Genomic DNA, 23748 nt, shown 5'->3' with positions numbered 1-23748 from the left:
CTAGATATGAGTCAACAGTGTGCCCTTGTTGCCAAGAAGGCCAATGGCATTTTGGGATGTATAAGTAAGGGCATTGCCAGCAGATCAAGGGATGTGATTGTTCTCCTCTATTTGACATTGGTGAGGCCTCATCTGGAGTACTGTGTCCAGTTTTGGGCCCCACACTACAAGAAGGATGTGGAAAAATTGGAGAGAGTCCAGTGGAGGGCAACAAAAATGATTAGGGGACTGGAACACATGACTTATGAGGAGAGGCTGAGGGAACTGGGGATGTTTAGCCTTCAGAAGAGAAGAATGAGGGAGGATTTGATAGCCGCCTTCAACTACCTGAATGGGGGTTCCAAAGAGGATGGCTCTAGACTGTTATCAGTGATAGCAGATGACAGAACAAGGAGTAATGGTCTCAAGTTGCAGCGGGGGAGGTTTAGGTTGGTTATTAGGAAACTTTTTCACTAGGAGGGTGGTGAAGCATTGGAATGCGTTACCTAGGGAGGTGGTGGAATCTCCTTCCTTTGAAGTTTTTAAGATCAGGCTTGACAAAGCCCTGGCTGGGATGATTTAGCTGGGGATTGGTCCTGCTTTGAGCAGGGGGTTGGACTAGATGACCTCCTGAGGTCCCTTCCAACCCTGATATTCTATGTTGGAACTGGGTTACAGGACAACGAGGCTGGATGCAGCTGGATTTGTGGCAGAGAGACACCTTACTTCTGGGCTTAAATTCTGCTGACCTCCACAGGCACAAAGGTCTTTTCATGTAACAATTATAAAATGTGTCCCTTGGGCCTCTCCCTGATGGATGTGCAGACACATTGTTCCTAGTGAGAATGAAACAGCAGCAGCTCTGAAGTTTGGGTTTGGTTCATACAGCGTTATCCTGAAAGCTGCAACACCCATTAGAAACCACAGTTGCAAGGACTGCAGGGACAGGATGAGAGACTCCCCATTTACAGCACTTATCTCCACAGGGACTGACACATTAGCACCCTGGAAGTGGTGACTTTACAAGGGATGTTATTAACTTTAGCAGCACTGAGTGGGTTAATCGTGAATAGTAACTCTCTCTTTCTCTTCAACACTTTCAAGGCCAGATCCACTGGGCCCTGCCCTTACCAACCCAGGTCCTCCAGAAATGTTGGGTGCTGGCATAGTCCACCTTTGTGACATCATAAACAGAGTTCTGCTGAAAATTACCTCTTTTCCACTTCAGAACATTTTTACCTTTTTTTTTTTCTTCAAAATTCTTTTGTGCATAGGGGTGAGTTTGAACCATTGAATACAGTAACCTCCCACTCCATAATTACAGCACAAGTCCCACATCTGAACCAAACCCTCCAATCAGATCTCTCTGTCAGCTGCCTCTAGACAGGGGTGGGCTCTCTCTCTCTCTGAGGGCTTCACGTCCTGGATGGGGTTTCTTTCCTCAAAAACGTGTTGCAGCAGTTTCACAAATTCTATGCACGCTGGTGGAACACTGAATGTCATTCCAATTCTTCCTATGTGCCTTTTTCTCTACATGCATGACAGCACAGTTCTCCATGTTGCTATTATTGGGTTCATTTTGTCTCCAGAATCTGTAAGAAACATGTGTGAGATACATATTGGTATGAGTTTTAGGAGTTGAACAACTTGTAACAGGTGAGGATGAAAGAAGGGGGCAAATTAAACCCTTTAGTTAACCAGAAAGATTCTCCTACCAGGCTCAATGCTGTTTCCTTAAAAGGGATTTATAGATCCTGCTCATGTTCCCCCAACAAATCTGCTCTTTACTGGACAAGATGCACTTGTAGCTACAGTACGACCAGAGCTCCTTTGCCCTCCCCACAACTCTCACCCCCTTGCTTGTCCATTACACTGTATATTAACCTGTGGGACTGAGGAGAAGACAGTAACTGGTCTCCATGGAGATACTCACGCTGCTGTCTCATTATATGGAGTCTGATCCACCCAGTGCCACTGGCCTTCCTGTGCCTGATCTGTCAGACCGATATAGTAACTCTTGTCTGGGATGGATGTAACAGTTCTTTTTGTCAAATTGAAAATGAAATCCTGAATAAAAATTACAAATTAATTGTCCACATTCAGTCATTGAGCTGACAGTAGTAGGCAGGAGTCCCTGTAGTGCATGTGTGTGGGCGTGCGAGAGAAAGAAGGTGATGGCTGGGAAATCCCAGGATTGAGTGAACAGGGAAACTGAATTCCCAGCTCACCTTCAATAGACCCCAAATAGTAGGGTGGATGGGGTCTTCTAAAGATCTGAATGCTCAGCTCCCCAAAGAGTCTAATCCCCAGAGAGTTACCTGCTCAGTTCCTGTGTTGATCACCACCAAGTGGGAGCCCATCCCTGTGCAGTTTGTCTCACTGTCACCCCAGTTCATGATGTCTTTAGAGAAGTAGTAGCAGCTGGACTGAAAGTGCTCCCAGTCCATGGGGCAGCATGTCCAGACTCGCCCTGTGAGGGAAGAGAAAGTCAAGGAGAAGAACTTGTAATAATGAGAGATGGAAAATCCCTACTAATCTGCATCTCTGTCATTCTCTCGAGACAATGCAGGATTGTTCCCTACAGTTTATTTCATCGGGCTTGGACTTCTCCAGTTCTGAGACTTTGTCCAGACTAGGCTAGAAGATGTTTTGTTAGAACATCTTAGCTCAGACAGTCAATAAACCTAGTGTAGACTAACACGGGTTAGCTGACGTCTAGAAAAAGGCAAAATGACTCAGTTAATGTTCAACCCCTTTCCGTGGGGAGACTTGTCAATAATCTAATAGGCCCTTAGAGGCAGGGAATGTTTCCTTATCCCCATCCTAAAATGAGCTTCTTTTACTCCCCTTTATCCCTCCCTCCTTGTGACCACTCTCAGCTAACCCCTCCCTTTCCTTGTTGTTCACACCCTGCCTGGACTTGTAGAATGTTGCTATTTCTCCTCTTAGCCCTCACTAAGTCAATCTGTACAGACTTCATTTTGTTCTCTTCCTCTCCCCCATACATCAGTTCCTCTGGTCCCCCGTTGATCCAGAGCTGGGTATGAATCAGGCCCCTAACCCAGAACAATGATGGTGGGGTTAATCCCTCTCTCTCTTTCAGTGTCACTGACCTTTCTCCTCAGCTCTCCCCAGGACACAACGCCACTCTGCAGAACTCTGGGGCAGGGCCTTGTGCTTTTCACAGCCTCCAGTTCCCTTGAGTAGAGTGACTGGAAAACAAGAGAGGAAAAAAAGAGAATGGATCCAACTATACCCATCTTCTCCCCTGCCTGGGTGCAACCTGATTTCTTCATCTCCTGGCCATGGACTGTCCCAGTGTGGCTGCCCCTTTGTAAGCTTCCATTATTGTTATAAATGCCAACAACCACCTCCCCTGGGACAATAGGGCAGCTCACCTCTCTTCATCTTTCTGCTGGCGGTGCAGACCAGTTATACTGATTGACCAGAATAAGCCAACCGATCTTGGTCAGTATGGCAAGAAGAGCATCTGACCCACAGGGGAAAGATCAGGGTGAATGTGGCTAGGGAACAGGTTATTAATACTGGTACCCCTCATTCAAGCAGTAGCAGATATCAGGGCCTAGTAGGTTGGTTTCCCAGTGGAGGATAAATCAGTGGAGTCTGGGTATTTTCTTGCTGTAACTTATTTATTGTCACTACTCCTGGAACTGAGGTGGTCAGAAACGGCATTCAGGCAGATGCCTCTTTCAGAACTCTGAGGCCACGCACCAATGCCCATTTGCTAGGAAGCAACCCTGCCCTTAGAATTGACTATAGTTAGAGAGATTAAAGCAGGGAGAAAACTCTTGCTTTTCCCAACAGCTCCCTGTGAAAGAACTGCCGAGGCTGGTGACATCACCGGGGGGTGTGGAGCTTCTTTGGAGTTGGTCAAAGTGATGTTGGAGAGTGGATCAAGAGAGAGAGATCTGGGAATGGCTGTCAAGGGAACCAGGAGTCAGAGGGTGTGTGTGTGTGTAGGGGGAGGGGGTCAGACAGAAGGTCTGGCTAGACTTTCCTGGAGAGCTGGGATAACTCAAGAAGGATTCAACCTGAGGAGGGAACCTGAAGAGGTTGAAGGGAGCTCAGTTTGGTGTGTCCCTGGTCCCAGAAGCTCCCCTCATAGGTAGATTGTGGTGGGCTCTGGAGGAGAGAGATTCCTCAGAGAGAGTGAGGGACTCCTTAAGCCATCCCTGCCAGTAACCCAACAACAGGGGTTGGTGCTGAGAGGTGACACCAGACACGGACAAGTCACAGCACAATCTGCCTGTATATTTGTAAATAATTAAGAAGCTCAACACAGACAAGGTAAGATGTAAAAAGAAAAGGAGGACTTGTGGCACCTTAGAGACTAACCAATTTATTTGAGCATAAGCTTGTGTGCATCCGATGAAGTGAGCTGTAGCTCACGAAAGCTTATGCTCAAATAAATTGGTTAGTCTCTAAGGTGCCACAAGTCCTCCTTTTCTTTTTACGAATACAGACTAACACGGCTGCTACTCTGAAACCTGTCAAGGTAAGACGTGTGGTTTCTGTGTATAAAACTATTTCTTTAATGCTTCCAGTTCCATGTTAGATTATATTTGTTTTTGTTCTTGATAAATAAGATACTTTATTTTTGCTAACTTTAAGACTAAGCCTGATATAGGCTACTAATTTATTTAAACACCTGACTTCCACTTCTTGAAGTGATGCTAGTTGGAAAGAGCACATAGAGGGTGAAGCAGTTTTAGATCTAATTGAGTGATCTAATGGAGAAGCAGCAGTCTAGGGGTTACAGCAGAAATTTCTCATGGTTTAGTTATAGCCCAAATGTTAATGTTGGAGTTAATTGAGCTGTCTCAGTGAGCAGAAAGATACGTTCCATTTAAAACAAAAGTTGAGGCTTAAAAATAGACTAGTTGGATCTCTCCATAGATATGACCATATCCTCTGATGTGCTGCACACTCTCAATTCCTACTGAAGTCAGTGACCTGATGGTGCACAGCACCCTGCAGGACTGGTAATGAGGATGATGTCCTCACTGAGGACAAGTCCCCTAGACATGTTTAAAGATATTTGGATCATAAGTGTAAGCAGAGTCAGGATGAGCTCCACCCTGACATCTGGTGGTGAGGTGTGGCAAGTTGTGGAAAAGAACTTCAGGGGCTGATCTCATTTGCATAGGCACACCCACCCCACCTAGAATGAGGCCATAGATGGCCAAATGGTCACTTTGGCTGCTGTGGGATTCCCAGTGTCTCTGTTATTGGGGCAGGAAGAATAAATTATTACCCTGATTATGGGAATCAAGGACAGTGGAACTGTACTTGGCCTTTTGTTATGATGGAGGGACTCGCCATCAACTAAGTAGCACTCGTTAGGTAAGGGACATGGGTTCCAAAACTCTGAATTGAGAGAGGCTGGGGGCAGATATTAATACTTGGTGGTATGGGCTCCCTGGTGAGGGCCTTACATGCTAATTGCACTTCCTCCTCTCTCCACTGTGGAATATCAGAGCTAATTTTGATTCCATTAGGAGTCTAGTTACAGACTGCTGAGCTGAATTCACTTTGGGCTAATGGTGCACGAGCACTGAGGCTCCCCTACTACAAGCTGAAATCACAAAAGAGCTAAACTTACTAAGAGCTGAAATCACTGAGTGTTGTGTTAAGTAGTGGGGGAGCCTGAAGATATAGGGTGGAGCAATTTGCAGAATGGTGAGCCGAGCGGTTGGTGGAGCAGAGCAGTTTGTTGGATGCCTAGAGCAGCTCATGGGGCGGCTGGCAGAGTGGAGCCCCATGGAGAGGTGGAGCCATCAGCTTTGGACCATGTAAGGTGCCCCTTAAACCCCCCCCCCATCTCCACCCAGGTTGGGAGGTAAAACTCTGCAGATAAATTTTCAAACTCTGGGGCTGCCGTGACCAGGAACAGAGACTTTTGGGTCATTGGACTTTTGGGACTTTGGGTGATTTGGGGTTGCTGGACTCAAGAAACAAAGGGAAAGGGGCATGCCCCAATTTGCTTGGGGTGGGTTTTTTGCTCATGGGTTGTGTTATGAATCCTGTTGGTGGTGTTTCCCCAACATAATGCCACATTGTTTCTCTCTGTTATTAAAAGGCTTTTTGCTACACTCAGACTATGTGCTTGCGAGAGGGGAAGTATTGCCTCTTGGAGGTGCCCAGCGGGGGTGGTATATATTTGTCCCAGGTCACTGGGTGGGGGCTCGAGCTGGTTTTGCATTGTGTTATTGGAATGGAACCCCTAGATATTGAACCCGGCCCTTGTTGCTGCCAACTCTGACAGGCAGAAGGGTTACATAAGTAAAAAACATTATAAGAGATTAGAAATTACTTCTAGGAACTGGTGCCCCAGATACAAAAGGCTCTGTATCTCATTCCCGCTGACCCATCCAGTCTCCCTGAACTGGAGCCAAATTGGAACCAGTGTCCTGGAGCTGAAAGGCTCCATCCCCCAATCCATTTGGGTCACCTGGACCCCACAAGCTGGAGCTGGATTAGAACTGATGCCCTAGAAGGGAAGGCAAAGGCTCAGAACCCCATTCCCTGATCCCTCAACTCATCCAGTCTCCATGACATAGAGTTGGATTAGAACTGGTGCCCTGATACGGCTCTAGATATTTTCCCCTGATCCTTCTGAGCATCTCACACCCTACCATTGCTAGTTAACATCCCTGATCCTCTGGACATTTACCTCCCGCTGCCAGATCCTTCCCTCATATCCCAGACATACTTTTCTCAAGAGACCATTTTGCTTGCTGCCCATTTCTAATCTTGTCCATCCACTGATCCTTCCCCCTTTGCCAGTCAAAAAAGGATTGTTCCCAACAATATATTCTTCAGGGCTTTCTCTGGGCTCAGATGTTTGGGCTCCCACCCTGTCCTCAAGGAGACTTTTCCACAGTCTAACAAACACCTCTGCTGGGAATTGTTTCCTGATTGTCCAGTAGGATATTTCCCTCTTTGCTTAATTTTATCCCCTTTATTTCCAGTTCTCTTCCCTCAGGCATCCTCCTCAAACAATTCCTCTCCCTGTTGGATAATCAGCCAGTATATACTTACCAATGAGGGCAATGAGGAGAGAGACACACAGCAACAGCAACAATGCTGAGATCAACCACAGGAATCGCCAGGTGGGCTTCTGGGGTGCACTCTGCGGCATGCTCTTCTCTGCGGGAGCTAAAGGCAAAGAAACCCCTATCCCCCAAACCAGTCAGTTCTGCTGACAGTAACCCTGTCTGCTAGGTGTTAGCAGCTGAATGAAAAACTTCATGCAGAGACCAAATATCAACCCATATTCAAGAGTTAAAATGTTCTTCGAGATGGGACCAAATTAGAACTCTGGGTGATGACCCCCTCTGATGAAGCTCAAATTCCAAGCCAAACTCCCCTACTCCAGCCCCTATGGTGAGCATATATTCCAATCACAGGTGTTCGGGACTGAGGTTAAGTGTTTGAGGGGCATGGTGGATAGAAAGCTGGCTAGATCGTCGAGCTCAATGGGTAGTGATCAATGGCTTGATGTCTAGTTGGCAGTCAGTATCAAGCAGAGTCAACCCAGAGTCAGTCAGTATCAACCGGAGTCAGTCAGTCAGTATCAACCCAGGGGTCAGTCCTGGGGCTGGTTTTGTTCAACATCTTCATTAATGATCTGGATGATGGGATGGATTGCACCCTCAGCAAGTTCACGGGTGACACTAAGCTGGGGGGAGAGGTAGATACGCTGGAGGGTAGGGATAGGGCCCAGAGTGACCTAATCAAATTGAAGGATTGGATTGGGCTAAAAGAAATCTGATGAGGTTCAAAAAGGACAAGTGCAGAGTCCTGCACTTAGGAAGGAAGAATCCCATGCACCGCTACAGGCTGGGGACCGACTGGCTAAGTGGCAGTTCTGCAAAAAAAGGACCTGGGGATTACAGTGGATGAGAAGCTGGATATGAGTCAGCAGTGTGTCCTTGTTGCCAAGAAAGCTAATGGCATATTGGGCTGCATTAGTAGGAGCATTGCCAGCAGATCAAGGGAAGTGATTATTCCCCTCCATTTAGCACTGGTGAGGCCACATCTCAGGTATTGCATCCAGTTTTGGGCCCCCCACTACAGAAAGGATGTGGACAAATTGGAGAGAGTCCAGCGGAGGGCAACGAAAATGATCCGGGGGCTGGGGCACTTGACTTATGAGAAGAGGCTGGGGGAACTGGTCTTATTTAGTCTGCAGAAGAGAAGAGTGATGGGGGATTAGATAGCAGCCTTCAACAACCTGAATGGGGGTTCCAAAGAGGATAGAGCTAGGCTGATTTCAGTGGTGGCAGATGACAGAACAAGGAGCAATGGTCTCAAGTTGCAGTGGGGGAGGTCTAGGTTGGATATTAGGAAAAACTATTTCACTAGGAGGGTGGTGAAGCACTGGAATGGGTTACCTAGGGAGGTGGTGGAATCTCCATCCTTAGAGGTTTTTAAGGCCTGGCTTGACAAAGTCCTGGCTGGGATGATTTAGTTGAGCTTAGTCCTTCTTGGAGCAGGGGGTTGGACTAGATGACATCCTGAGGTTTCTTTCAACCCTAATCTTCCATGATTCTGTGGGGTTAAGTGTTTGAGGGAGCTCTTCATGTCTCACCAGAGTATGCCCACAGCTGACAAACTTCATGTAGCTCTTTGAAATCGAAGTGAAAAGTGCTACATAAAAGCTAGGTATTATTATGATCTCCTATGATCTAAGTGAAGCTTTTTCAAGGGCATTCCCAGAGCCTTTTGCACTCCCCAGAGAATGTTTTATTGTTCTAACTTCTATTTCCTCCACATGCATTTGGACCCACTGGTTGGGGTGGGATAGGTGATGCACCAGCAGGTGAAATAAGGAGAGTGGGGAGGAGTGTGAGAAAGAAGTGCAATGGAGACACATGAGAGGCTAGTCATGCTAACATGTGTAGTCAGCTGCCCCTTCCACCACTACTCATGCCAGAACAGGATTTAGGGACACTAGGCAGCCCAGGGTTGTTAGCCAGTTTTGGAGCTTGAGAATCAGGGAGAACCACAGGATGGTCTATCTGTGTCCAGCTTCCTCACTAAAGATACAATACAGCTGAGTCCTGTCTCTTCACTACTGTCAGGGGCACCACAGGTATCAGGGAGGTGACAGAGGAGGGAGGGGAATGGGTCACACACAGAGGGTAGGGGAGGGGAACACTCACTGAGGGACTGGCTGCTCCAGTCCCAGTAAGGAGCACTGGAGTAACACAGGGGCATGGAGAATAAGGGAGGGGATTAGAGAAAGCAACATCCATTGCAGGAGAAGAGTAAAGTAGCTGGAGTGCTAATATCTGGTGAAGGTCCCTTGAGAGGCTGTAATAGTTTAAGTTTAGGTCTAGAGAGACTCAATTTTTTTTCTTTGTTCAGTTTGTAATTCTCAAGTCACCCAGTAGCAGCAACAGGCAGGGTAACAGAGTCAGAAGCAAGGCTCTTGATAGAGCACTCTGCTGGGAAACTGTATATATCATTCCTAAAATACACAGTGAGTACACCAATAGTTACTGGGGCTGGTTGAAAATTGTCCATTGAAACTTTTTTTTAAAAATGGAAAATTGGGTTTTTGACAAAACAAAAATTTTCACGGGTAGTGTCTGATTTCATTTTCTGAGGAAAAAACACCATTTTCTCCTCAGCTCCCACTAGCTGTTACACTGTGCTCATTAACTGGGGGCATTCGGTTGTGTCTATGCATGATCTTTGCAGGGGAGATCAGGAGGCCTCCTCCTCCGGGAGATTTTTAAATCCCTGACTTTGCTCCCTTCTGCCCCGTTCCAGTGCAGTTTTATGAGCCCCTTGGATAAGTCACCTCTGGCAGGATCTACCTACCTGCATATCTGTCACTGTGGAGGTATCTGAGTGGTTGCTTGGCAATAGCCAAAGAGAAAGTAAAACTTCTCCATCAGAGGCAGGGAAAATACCCCAATCTTCTCTTCCCTCTGGTGCTGACATTTTAACATGCAGCTCCTGAGAGCCCCCCCCCCAGCACATCGTCCTATTTAGGAGTTTCCAAGCTTCTCAAGGAGGATGTTGGGGGTTCTCTTCCACTGCACCATGGATAACTGGGCAGCATGAAACTCACCCTCATCAGTCTTTGATGGTCCCCTGGAGCAGTTGCCATTGCGGTGCGGCTGCTGGTTAGTTATTTGCTGCCCCCTTCTTCCCATCTTCCTGTGGCTCTGCCAGTTGTATATCTAGTACCAGCCCCACTCATGGGAGGCCCTCCCCACACCAATTGATATACTCCAGGACACTCTGCAGAGAATCCTGGGAATGTGGCTAGAAGACAGGCAGCCTATGTTCAGCTTTGTTGTCACTGACCATGGGGTCAACATGACCAAAGTAATTATCCACGAGCACTAGAGCAGCAGCCAGCATTTTATTCACACCCCTTGTCTTTTAATCACTCACCCAAGTCATCTAGAGAGGCCCTGACTCTGTGAGAGACAACACTGCAATAGCATGCAGCATCGGTGGATATTTCCTGCTCTCTGAAAGCAATGTACTAGCTATGGCCAGTCCAGGGCCCCTCGGGCACCCCCCACAGTACTGGCAGCAGAGTTTGAGCATGCCCTGGAACCTCCCAGTGTTCACCTGCAAAAGCAGACTCATCAAATGCCTTTGGAACAGGACTTGGGGGAATATTAAACTAGCAGCAGCTCATCTTGACAGGAGTACGAGTGAGGGCAGGAGGAACATCTGAGTGCAGTATCTCCAAGACTCAGTTACAACACAGTGTCACTGAGTCAGTCACCCTAACTGTGCATGCATGTCTGGCTTCTGTGACTCATTTCTTGAAGCAGGCAGGGAAGGACCTCAGGCAGGTCTCTGTCAAAGCAGCTGAGGTTGGCAAATCTGAGGGAAGAGCTGCAAAGTCAGCTTGCAAATGTCCTTGACAGCACTCAGTACGTCTATATAACCCTACCGCATCATGGGGTTGTGTACAGGGTCTTGCAACTTGGGATGGAGACCCACAGGGCAGAGGAATTTCTATATCCAAATAAATATGGACCAGCCTGCATTTCCTCCCTATACAGTACCCCCTTCTATTCCTGCTGATCCTCACAGGCTTGTCATCTCACTGCTCCCTATATGTCCTTATCATAGAATCATAGAATATCAGGGTTGGAAGGGAACTCAGGAGGTCATCTAGTCCAACCCCCTGCTCAAAGCAGGACGGATCCCCAATTAAATCATCCCAGCCAGGGCTTTGTCAAGCCTGACCTTAAAAACTTCTAGGGAAGGAGATTCCACCACCTCCCTAGGTAACGCATTCCAGTGTTTCACCACCCTCCTAGTGAAAAAGTTTTCCTAATATCCAACCTAAATCTCCCCCACTGCAATTTCAGACCATTGCTCCTTGTTCTGTCATCTGCCACCACTGAGATCAGCCTAGCTGTATCCTCTTTGCTCAACCCCCATTCAGGTAGTTGAAGGCTGCTATCAAATCCTCCCTCATTCTTCTCTTCTGAAGGCTAAACATCCCCAGTTCCCTCAGCCTCTCCTCATAAGTCATGTGTTCTAGTCCCCTAATCATTTTCTTCCACATTCAGCTTTGTGCTTTATCCCATGCAGCTCCTGACTTATGGATTATTTTCAGTCCGCATTAGGTTCCTCTGTCTTCCTCAAGAAACCCCTCCTAACTTCTACTCCTTTATGATCGCTCTACGTGTTGCTGCTTCTGAAATATTCTTCCTTACATTGCTGTTTGTCTTGTCTTCACCTGTATAGTGTTCAGAGCAACGGCCAGGCCAGTTAGGCTGTAAGGTCATTGGGAAAGGGAACATATGTTATGTTTGTAAAGTGCCTAGTAAATTTGCATCATTATATACAACATTTGTTAATAGCAATAACAATTTTCAATCTTTTTGATCTTTAAATGTTAGTTACTTTTCAGCAGAGATAGGCATGAGGCACAAAACTGGATCCAGTTTCAGATCTCAGATACTTAAAGTCTCCAGGGATTTGGTTCAAGCCCATCTCTTCTACTCAGCCTTTGTTTCCTTCTTTTCTTAGTTCTATTCTTCTCTAGAGCTGGGCAAAAAAATTTTGGATGACTAGTATATTCATCAAAAAATGCAGTTTCAGTCTAACAAAAGCTATTGATTAATTTAATATATATTTTTCAGGGAGCTAGATTCAGAAGGGGACTTAGGTACCATTCACAAAACAGCCAACAGAGGAGGTGCCCCCTTATAACCTTTGGATCAGTGGTTAGGGCACTCACCCTGGGATATGGAAGACCCATATCTGACTTGCTGTTTTAGAACAGGATGTTGAACCCCAGCCTCTCCCTCTCCTAACCATCCAGCTAGTCAGGGATAGGTGTCTCACTTATACCTGTTGAAACTGTTTCAGTTTGTATAAAGAACTAACTAGTACTTACAACAGGGACTTGAACTTTGGTCTTCCTTTAGCCAGGGGAGTGCCCTCACAACAGGGCTATCATGTATTCTAGGGGTAGAGTTCTTTCAGTGTCTCCTGCTGAAACTTTTCCTCTTTGTGTAAAATACCCAGTCGTTAGACCAGACTGAGAAAATGACTCTACAGCTTGGCGGTTAGGTAATCATGAGGGGGTGTAAGCAAGGTTCAAATGCCTGTTGTAGAGCAGGAAATTGAATCTGGGTCTCCCACCTCTCAGGTGAGTGCCCTAACAACTTGGCTAAAGGAGGGAGCACCATCAGCTCCACCTATTTTATGCACCTAGCCCTTTAAACAATGCCCCAAACCAAAACATTTAGCTCAACCTGAAAGGGACTTCTGTCGACTTTTACAATTTGCTGAAAATTTCAAAGAAGTTTGGATTCAGTTTGACCCAAACTGTTTTTTTCCAGATCTGCCAGTGAACCCCTCCCTCCCCCCCGCCAGTTATTCACCAAATTCAATTCTGCACCCAATCTGGGCAGATTATGTGCCCTTGCATTCAATGCTGGCTCTCATGATGGGTACAGAGGACAAGCAGCCATCATGAAATCTCTGCTCTGGGTTCCCCTCCCTGCCTGCCCTTGAGATACTGCAGGTGTTGTCCATACTCTGGAAAAGACCTGACAACAGTATGTTTAGTTGCTGTTGCTGCCCCTCTTCTAGGCAAAATAACATTCCCTGGGCTCCTGAATCTTTTAGCTACCAACATCTTGGGGGGTACAGACTTCAGTACTATAGCTCCTCCTTGTTGGCTCTCATAATTCTATTGCTGGTATGACCCCATCCATTATCCTTCACATTTTAACCTTGCTCTGAGCTGTTCCAGCCACACAGATCTCCTCTAGAGATCCCCCTCTCTGTATCTCAGCCCTTTGTCTCTATGTGGATAGTCAAGTGGGGTTCTGAAATACCCTAACCTCTAATGCCCTCAGTGCATCTCTTCTGGAGATTTCACTCCCTGTATCTCTTTCAGATCCATAACTTTTTTCTTGATCCCCTGTACCCTAGAAATTTCCCTTCATCACTGTCCAGGTATTGGCAAAATTTGCATCTATACCAACATTATCTCAGGGTCAGGTGGCAGCTAGTGACCTACAGGGTAAAGGCTCTAATAAGTAACTTCCTGATTCCCCTGAGCCAGACTGTGCCCCTAACCTAGGGCTAGATGGGAAACAGTGCCGCAAAAGTGAAAATCTCCATAGCCCATTCCCCTAAATAGTCTGTAGTTTACCTTTGGTCTTTGCAGGTCGTGGTGGCGCATTCTTGAACTTTACCTCAATGTAAGTAACCTCTGATGCCATTTGGAGATTGTTGCTGATCCCTTTTCTTTATATATTTATATTTTTATTACATTTAGAATTGATCTTTTAATTCCCAAGAGCCACAGGCCAGTCATGCAGTCCTTCCCATCTGGAGTGTCTGCCACCCCTTCTCCCACCTGTCAGAAGAGGAGAGACAGGGAGAGGAAAGCCCCTAAGATGAGCTGGGAGGTGCTGGAGATGGAGATATATCCCAGACAGCTCTTGGAACTCTTCATGCAGAAAATCAGCCTAGGCTTTTCTCCTCATGGGTTTATGTAAATGAAAAACAGGAACCTAGTGGCTGAGAGGGTAACTCGGGGATTTCTCATGACTGGAACCCAGTTTGTTCTGTTCCACGCCCTTCTATAGCTTTGTCACAAGGCGGGAATCTTTTGTCTCTCTGGGTCCCCACCCCTCCTTCTAAATGGAAAAGCACCAGGTTTAAGATGGATTCCAGTGTCAAGTGACATGGTCACATGTCCTGGGAGACCCCAAGCCTTCATTCTTGCTGGTCTGACTCACAGGAAGGCTTGCAAGTAAACAGAGCCATTTACAACCAATTGTCCTAGTTGATGGGAGCCATCAAGGTTCCAAACCACCATTAATGGCCCACACTTTGCATAACTACAATAGGACCTCAGAGTTATATTTCATATTTCTAGTTTCAGATACAAGAATGATACATTTGTACAAATAGGATGAACACACTCAGTAGATTATAAGCTTTGTAATGATATCTTACAAGAGACCTTTTGCATGAAGCATATTCCAGGTACATTATATTCACACTCATTAGCATAAAATGATATGGAGTGCAACATCACACTGCGGTTTTAAGGAAAACAATAATTATCATGAGCCTCATGACAAAATCATGAGAGTTGGCAAGAAACTGGTCATCAAATACCCAAAGAGAACCTGCTTCAATACTGAAATAAACCCCCTCCATCCGCACACCCCTGATTGTCACCTACCACCCCACACTGGATCCAAGATGGGATATCTGTGATGTTGCACTCCATATGCTTTACAAAAATATGTTTATAAGTGTGAATATGATGTAACTGGAATATGCTTTATGCAATAGGTCTATTGTAAGGTATCATTACAAAGCTTATAATCTACTGAGTGTGGTCATCCTATTTGTATGAATGTATCATTCTTGTATCTGAAATTAGGAATATGAAATATAACTCTGAGGTCCTATTGTAGTTAAGCAAAGTGTGGGACATTAATTGTGGTTTAGAATCTTGATGGTTCCCATTGACTAGGACAATTGGTTGTAAATGGCTCTGTTTACTTGTAAGCTTTCCTGTACACGTGTGTGCCAGCCAGTGAGTAATGAAGTCTCACAGGACATGCGAACATGTCACATGATACTGGAATCCATCTTAAATCTGGTGCTTTTCCATTTAGAAGAAAGGGTGGGAACCCAGAGGAAGACAAAGGATTCCCACCTGTTGCCAAAGATATAAAAGGGGGTGGAACAGAACAAAGGAGGCTGCCAGTCATGAAAAATCCCTGAGTTACCATCTGAGCTGGAACTAACAAGAACTGTACCAGGGAAAGGATTGGGCCCAGACTAGAAAGGAGTTTAGTCTGTGAAAGAAGCTTACTGGAACATCTCTAAGCGTGAGATTTACCTGTATTCAATTTCTTAATGTATTAGGCTTAGACTTGCATGTTTTGTTTTATTTTGCTTGGTAACTTACTTTGTTTTGTCTGTTATTACTTGGAACCACTTAAATCCAGTGGCGTATTAATGCCTAGGCCGACAAGGCCTAGGTCTAGGGCGGCAAATTTGCAGTGGCGGCAAATTTATAATAGCAGCTAGAGGCTGCTTCCCCCGGTGACGGTTCGTGCCCTCCACCCCGGCCTCACCCCAACTCTTCCCCTTCCCTGCCCCCATTCCCCACCCCCTCCCTGCCTCTATTGGTCCCCTTCCCCAAATCCCTGCCCCGGCCCCGCCTCCTCTCTTGAGCGTGCTGTGTTACCCCTTTTCCCCCTCCTTCACGAAGCTGTTTCACGCACAAGCACTGGCAGGGAGTGGGGAGAAGCAGGACCCAGCGGTGCGCTCATGGGAGGAGGTGGAGGTGGAGTTGGAGCGGAGGTGAGCTGGGGCGTGGAGGGGGACGAGGAGCTGCGGCGGGGGAGTGGCAATTATTTTAGGGCCTAGGGGCGGCAAAATCATTAATCCACCACTGCTTAAATCCTACTTTTTATACTTAATAAAATCACTTTTGTTTATTAATGAACCCAGAGTAAGTGATTAATACCTGGGGGAGCAAACAGCTGTGCAGATCTCTCTATCAGTGTTATAGAGGGCAGACAATTTATGAGTTTACCCTGTATAAGCTTTATACAGGGTAGAATGGATTTATTTGGGGTTTGGATCCCATTGGGAGCTGGGTGTCTGGGTGCTGGAGACAGAAGTACTTGCTGAGTTGTTTTCAGTTAAGTCTGAAGTTTTGTGGGCATGGTTCAGACCCTGGGTCTGTGTTGCAGCAGGCTTGTGTGTCTGGCTCAACAAGACAGGGTTCTGGAGTCCCAAGCTGGGAGGGAAGATGGGCTCAGAGGTAGTTTCAGCACATCAGGTGACAGTCCCAAGGGGGTCTCTGTGACCGAACCCATCACACTATCATCAAACAATTGCAATCCATACTTGATGAGGACACCACATTGAAAGACATTTTTTTCTGAACCTCCTCTTCTGGCTTTCAACCCCACGGCCCCATCTCCAAGCTTATTATCAGAAGCAGGCTCCCCACAGACCCAGAAACACCAACTCAAAGCCAGAACAACAGATGCAAAACCTGCAGACATATCTCCACTCCTACAAAGACCAACACCCCCCACAACATACCTTTCAAGATCCATGGGTCCTACATGTGCCTATGACAGCATGTGGTGTACCTTATCCAGTGCACTAAATGCCCCAATAACAACTATGTGGGTGAAACCAGACAATCACTAAGCTCTCAAATGAACTCACACAGCAAAATGATAAAAGACAAAAACACCCTATCAGCTGTGGGTGAACACTTTTCACAAAGCGATCACTCTACATCTGATGTATCAGTTCTCGTCCTCAAGGGAAACCTGCACAGCGCTTTCAAAAGAAAAGCGTGGGAGCTTAAATTGATAACTTTGCTAGACTGGCCTGTATAGAAAGCTGCAGTAGGAACTTTCTTTCCAGATCAGAAGATTCCAGTGGGGATGTTGAAATGCCCATAGTGATCCTGGGAGACCCAGCATAGCCCTTACTCCCATGGCCCATGAAGCCTTACACAGGAAACCTGGACAGCAGCAAGGAGTGCTTCAACAATAGGCTGAGCAGGTGCAGAATGATAGTTGAATGTGCCTTTGGCAGATTAAAAGCGTGCTGATGCTGCCTTTATGGCAGGTTAGACCTAAATGAGAAAAATATTCCCTTGGTCATAGCACCCTCCTGCATGCTCCATAAAATTTGTAAAACTAAGGGGGAAAAGTTTTCCCAGGGGTGGAGTGTTGAGGCAGATAGCCTGGTAACTGATTTTGAACAGCCAGATACCAGGGCTATTAGAGGGGCACAACAGGGAGCTATTAGAATCAGGGAGGCTTTGAGGCAACATTTTGACAATGAGCACCAGTAATATGTATTTCTATACAGCAATCTGCCATGCTTCATTAACTTCAGTTATCTTGTTTTACCTAAAAATTGTGTTGATTCATGAGTGGGATTTGTACTAAGCAAATGATTGAACTGCATCTATGTATTACTACCAGCATCAATCACTATGTTTAGGACACTAACAAAGATTGGTTCTCTTTCAGAGAGTTTGTTTTTATTAAACACCAATTAACACACACAAAAGGCTTCGTGTGAAGGGAGATAAGAGTTCAGGGCAGTGTAGGCTCTCATAGTTGTGTGTAAGTTCAGTTATTTTGGAAGCTGTCCAAAGAGGTGAAGTGAACAGGGTACCAAGATGTGCTGGGAAGTTGCAAGGAATGTGTGGGAGGAGTTTGCGGAGGGCACAGAAAGCAGTTCTGCATCGGTGCTGTGGGGGTGGGTGAGCAAGCATGTGTTCTGACTGCAGCGTGATTAGGGACTTCAACTTCTCTGTTTGCTCCTCCATCATTTTTATCATCCGCTCATGGCCCTTTAGCATGTGCTCCTCACTCTCCTTTCTGTCCTGTCTTTCCTTTTCTCTCCACTCACTGCATTCTCTTTTCTCAGCCTCTGAGGATTGAAACACCTCTCGGAACACGTCCTCCTTGCTATGCCTTGGTCACTTCCTTATCTGGCAGAGGCACTCCACCGGTGGGTAAGGGGTTCCCCTGCAGGCCACACCTGCAGAAGCACAAGAAACAATACACAGAAGCATGATTGTTAGTTCATGCATAGCATTCAATCATTATAGTAAAATACACCCCTTGTAACATACCAATCACTTTCTCACTGACCCTTGGCAAGCACACATCTAGGTGAACACCCTAAACATGGTGAGTTCAGCCTGGGTGGAGGGTGGGCATTCGAGATGGGGCAAGGGTGTAGGTGATGTTTTCAGGGGATCAATGAAGGCAACTATGGACAATATTGTAAATTCTGTTACCATTTTCTACACGCAGGGGTCGTTGAAGCTGATATCTCACTCCTGAGAGTGAGCAAGGGTTCATCTACTGCACATGTGTGGGTTCAGACCCAGTCCCTTTGCTGCTCACCTGTGTGCTGCTTTGGTCCCTGCACAAAAGATTGCTGATCTGTGTGGGAAAGGGAACAAAGCAGCCCTTTGGCAGAGGATTGGCAAGTACCTCCAGGAAAATTTCCTAGAGATTTCTTTGGAGGATTCTCATGAAATCTCAGGGTGCATCAACACACTGTTCCACCGCATTGCTTAGCTGCACCGGAGAATGTGGAGCACACTCATAGAATCATAGAATATCAGGGTTGGAAGGGACCCCAGAAGGTCATCTAGTCCAACCCCCTGCTCAAAGCAGGACCAATTCCCAGTTAAATCATCCCAGCCAGGGCTTTGTCAAGCCTGACCTTAAAAACCTCTAAGGAAGGAGATTCTACCACCTCCCTAGGTAACGCATTCCAGTGTTTCACCACCCTCTTAGTGAAAAAGTTTTTCCTAATATCCAATCTAAACCTCCCCCACTGCAACTTGAGACCATTACTCCTCGTTCTGTCATCTGCTACCATTGAGAACAGTCTAGAGCCATCCTCTTTGGAACCCCCTTTCAGGTAGTTGAAAGCAGCTATCAAATCCCCCCTCATTCTTCTCTTCTGCAGGCTAAACAATCCCAGCTCCCTCAGCCTCTCCTCATAACTCATGTGTTCCAGTCCCCTAATCATTTTTGTTGCCCTTCGCTGGACTCTCTCCAATTTATCCACATCCTTCTTGAAGTGTGGGGCCCAAAACTGGACACAGTACTCCAGATGAGGCCTCACCAATGTCGAATAGAGGGGAACGATCACGTCCCTCGATCTGCTCGCTATGCCCCTACTTATACATCCCAAAATGCCATTGGCCTTCTTGGCAACAAGGGCACACTGCTGACTCATATCCAGCTTCTCGTCCACTGTCACCCCTAGGTCCTTTTTCCGCAGAACTGCTGCCTAGCCATTCGGTCCCTAGTCTGTAGCTGTGCATTGGGTTCTTCCGTCCTAAGTGCAGGACCCTGCACTTATCCTTATTGAACCTCATCAGATTCCTTTTGGCCCAATCTTCCAATTGGTCTAGGTCCTTCTGTATCCTATCCCTCCCCTCCAGCGTATCTACCACTCCTCCCAGTTTAGTATCATCTGCAAAATTGCTGAGAGTGCAATCCACACCATCCTCCAGATCATTTATGAAGATATTGAACAAAACCGGCCCCAGGACCGACCCTTGGGGCACTCCACTTGATACCGGCTGCCAACTAGACATGGAGCCATTGATCACTACCCGTTGAGCCCGACAATCCTAGCCAGCTTTCTACCCACCTTATAGTGCATTCATCCAGCCCATACTTCTTTAACTTGCTGACAAGAATACTGTGGGAGACGGTGTCAAAAGCTTTGCTAAAGTCAAGAAACAATACATCCACTGCTTTCCCTTCATCCAGAGAACCAGTAATCTCATCATAAAAGGTGATTAGATTAGTCAGGCATGACCTTCCCTTGGTGAATCCATGCTGGCTGTTCCTGATCACTTTCCTCTCATGCAAGTGCTTCAGGATTGATTCTTTGAGGACCTGCTCCATGATTTTTCCAGGGACTGAGGTGAGGCTGACTGGCCTGTAGTTCCCAGGATCTTCCTTCTTCCCTTTTTTAAAGATTGGCACTACATTAGCCTTTTTCCAGTCATCTGGGACTTCCCCGGTTCGCCACGAGTTTTCAAAGATAATGGCCAGTGGCTCTGCAATCACAGCCGCCAATTCCTTCAGCACTCTCGGATGCAACTCGTCCGGCCCCATGGACTTGTGCACGTCCAGCTTTTCTAAATAGTCCCTAACCGCCTCTATCTCCACAGAGGGCTGGCCATCTCTTCCCCATTTTGTGATGCCCAGCGCAGCAGTCTGGGAGCTGACCTTGTTAGTGAAAACAGAGGCAAAAAAAGCATTGAGTACATTAGCTTTTTCCACATCCTCTGTCACTAGGTTGCCTCCCTCATTCAGTAAGGGGCCCACACATTCCTTGGCTTTCTTCTTGTTGCCAACATACCTGAAGAAACCCTTCTTGTTACTCTTGACATCTCTGGCTAGCTGCAGCTCCAGGTGCGATTTGGCCCTCCTGATAACATTCCTACATGCCCGAGCAATATTTTTATACTCTTCCCTGGTCATATGTCCAACCTTCCACTTCCTGTAAGCTTCTTTTTTATGTTTAAGATCCGCTAGGATTTCACCATTAAGCCAAGCTGGTCGCCTGCCATATTTACTATTCTTTCGACTCATCGGGATGGTTTGTCCCTGTAACCTCAACAGGGATTCCTTGAAATACAGCCAGCTCTTCTGGACTCCTTTCCCCTTCAAGTTAGTCCCCCAGGGGATCCTGGCCATCCGTTCCCTGAGGGAGTCGAAGTCTGCTTTCCTGAAGTCCAGGGTCCGTATCCTGCTGCTTACCTTTCTTCCCTGCGTCAGGATCCTGAACTCAACCAACTCATGGTCACTGCCTCCCAGATTCCCATCCACTTTTGCTTCCCCCACTAATTCTACCCGGTTTGTGAGCAGCAGGTCAAGAAAAGCGCCCCCCCTAGTTGGCTCCTCTAGCACTTGCGCCAGGAAATTGTCCCCTACGCTTTCCAAAAACTTCCTGGATTGTCTATGCACCGCTGTATTGCTCTCCCAGCAGATATCAGGAAAATTAAAGTCACCCATGAGAATCAGGGCATGCGATCTAGTAGCTTCCGTGAGCTGCCGGAAGAAAGCCTCATCCACCTCATCCCCCTGGTCCGGTGGTCTATAGCAGACTCCCACCACTACATCACTCTTGTTGCACACACTTCTAAACTTAATCCAGAGACACTCAGGTTTTTCTGCAGTTTCGTACCGGAGCTCTGAGCAGTCATACTGCTCCCTTACATACAGTGCTACTCCCCCACCTTTTCTGCCCTGCCTGTCCTTCCTGAACAGTTTATAACCATCCATGACAGTACTCCAGTCATGTGAGTTATCCCACCAAGTCTCTGTTATTCCGATCACGTCATAGTTCCTTGACATCACCAGGACCTCCAGTTCTCCCTGCTTGTTTCCAAGGCTTTGTGCATTTGTATATAAGCACTTGAGATAACCTGTTGATCGCCCCTCATTCCCAGTATGAGGCAGGAGCCCTCCCCTCACAGACATTCCTGCCTGTGCTTCCTCCCGGTATCCCGCTTTCCCACTTACCTCAGGGCTTTGGTCTCCTTCCCCCGGTGAACCTAGTTTAAAGCCCTCCTCACTAGGTTAGCCAGCCTGCTGGCAAAGATGCTCTTCCCTCTCTTCGTAAGATGGAGCCCGTCTCTGCCCAGCACTCCTCCTTCATGGAACACCATCCCATGGTCAAAGAAACCAAAGCCTTCTCTCCGACACCACCTGCGTAGCCATTCGTTGACTTCCACGATTCGACGCTCCCTACCTAGGCCTTTTCCTTCCACGGGGAGGATGGACGAGAACACCACTTGCGCCTCCAACTCCTTTATCCTTCTTCCTAGAGCCACATAGTCCGCAGTGATCCGCTCAAGGTCATTCTTGGCAGTATCATTGGTGCCCACGTGGAGAAGCAGGAAGGGGTAGTGATCCGAGGGCTTGATGAGTCTCGGCAGTCTCTCCGTCACATCGCGAATCTTAGCCCCTGGCAAGCAGCAGACTTCTCGGTTTTCCCGGTCAGGGCGGCAGATAGATGACTCAGTCCCCCGGAGGAGAGAGTCCCCGACCACCACCACCCGCCTTCTCCTCTTGGGAGTGGTGGTCGTGGAATCCCCAACCTCAGGACAGCGCATCTCATGCCTTCCAACCAGCGGAGTCTCCTTCTGCTTTCTCGCCCCAGACATATCATCTGGTTCACTCTCCGCAACGATACCTGTGGAGAGAACATGAAAGCGGTTAGTTACCTGTGTCTGTGTTACTGGAACCCGGACATTCCGCTTACCTCTTCTGGAGGTCGCATGTTGCCAAGCTCAAACACAGCTAGTCTTGTATATTTCTATCCCTTCACCCACTGCTAGAATACACAGAGCAAAGAACATCTCTACATCATATAACCGAGCAGCATCAACTCAAAAAGATCACTTACCAGGGCTCTCCTCTCCTGCATCATGCACACCAGAGACAGACTGCTGGCACTGGGTAGACCTCTCTGGAGTGGAAAAGATGTCCTGACTTTCCATGCCACCTGACAACCCTGCCATGTTCTCCACATCATCCACCAATGTGACCTCCTTGTCCATGACTTCATCCTCAGGGTTGATTTCCGCTGTCCACTGTCTCCAGTCCCGCTGAAGTATCCATGGGGGTCTCGGCAGTGGAGGTGGGGTCACCGCCGAGGATGGCATCCAGCTCCTTATAGAAGTGGCAGGTCTTTGGCACAGCATCAGAGCGACAATTTGCCTCCCTTGCCTTCTGGTATGCCTGTCTCCCCTCCTTGGTCTTCGCTCGGCACTGCACCATGTCCTGTTCATAGCCCTTATCACTCAAGCCACGAGAAATATGCCTGTAGGTATCAAAATTCCTACACCTGGAGTGCAGCTGGGACTGCACAGCCTCCTCTCTCCATATACTCAGCAGATCCAACAATTCAGCTGTGATCCAAGTGGGAGTGCATTTGCTGTGGGGAGCCACCATGGTCAGCTAGGAAGACGCAATGTGAGCTCTCCTGGCTGAACAAACAGGAAGTGGAATTTCAAAAATTTCTGGGCCTTAAAAAGGGAGGGGCAGAAGCCTGTGTACTTGGGTGCAGGGCAGTGCAGTTCAAACTGCTGACCAGAGCAGTCAGGATGGGCATTGTGGGACATCTCCTGGAGGCCATTTACAGTGACATAACCAAGCGTGCTGTCTACACTGACACTTTGTCGATATAATTTAGCCGCAAAAAGCTCTACACCTCTTGTTGAGATGATTTTATTTTGTCAGCAAAACAGGACAATTTTGCCGGTGGGAGGAGCATTGTAGTGTATACACCTCCACCACAGGCATTGATTTCCCCAGTTCCTGGGGGGTGCTTGACCCCGACTCCACTCCAGGTCCCACCATCACTCTACCCCTTACCTCAAGACTCAACACTGCCTCTCCCCACCCCTGCCTCCTCCCTCTGCCTCTTTCTGCCCCTGCTGGAGCACCCATGGAGTGGGCACCTATGACCTCCACTGTTTTATCGGGGAAAGCTGACTTTTGCCAACAAAACTGTGTAGTGTAGACAAAGGCCTAAGAGGCTGCACCTGGAGGGGAACCAGGTCCTAATGGCAGATGAAACTCAGATGGAGGAGGAGCTGGGCTAGGAGTATAAAACTAGGAAGTGAGAGCAAGAAGAGGATATTATATATATATATATATACACTCTTCTTGCTCTCACTTCCTA

At 47.2% G+C, this 23748-nt stretch overlaps 1 protein-coding gene across 1 annotated transcript; it reads right to left on the bottom strand.

Annotated features, from left to right (window-relative positions):
• Positions 1-1420: 1420 nt before the first annotated feature.
• Positions 1421-13727, bottom strand: LOC311514522 (C-type lectin domain family 4 member E-like; the record flags this gene model as incomplete). Its single annotated transcript, XM_084617082.1, has 6 exons — positions 1421-1571; positions 1913-2046; positions 2298-2449; positions 3093-3191; positions 7042-7176; positions 13658-13727. 6 exons carry the CDS (start codon positions 13725-13727, stop codon positions 1421-1423), a joined length of 741 nt encoding a protein of 246 aa, XP_084473208.1.
• Positions 13728-23748: the final 10021 nt, after the last annotated feature.

The sequence above is a fragment of the Lepidochelys olivacea genome (assembly GCF_965140295.1).
Source record: "Lepidochelys olivacea isolate rLepOli2 genome assembly, chromosome: 1".
NCBI classification, from domain to species: domain Eukaryota; kingdom Metazoa; phylum Chordata; order Testudines; family Cheloniidae; genus Lepidochelys; species Lepidochelys olivacea.
The sequence above is the reverse complement of the archived record's forward strand: the minus strand, read 5'-3'. Positions and strand labels throughout refer to the sequence as shown.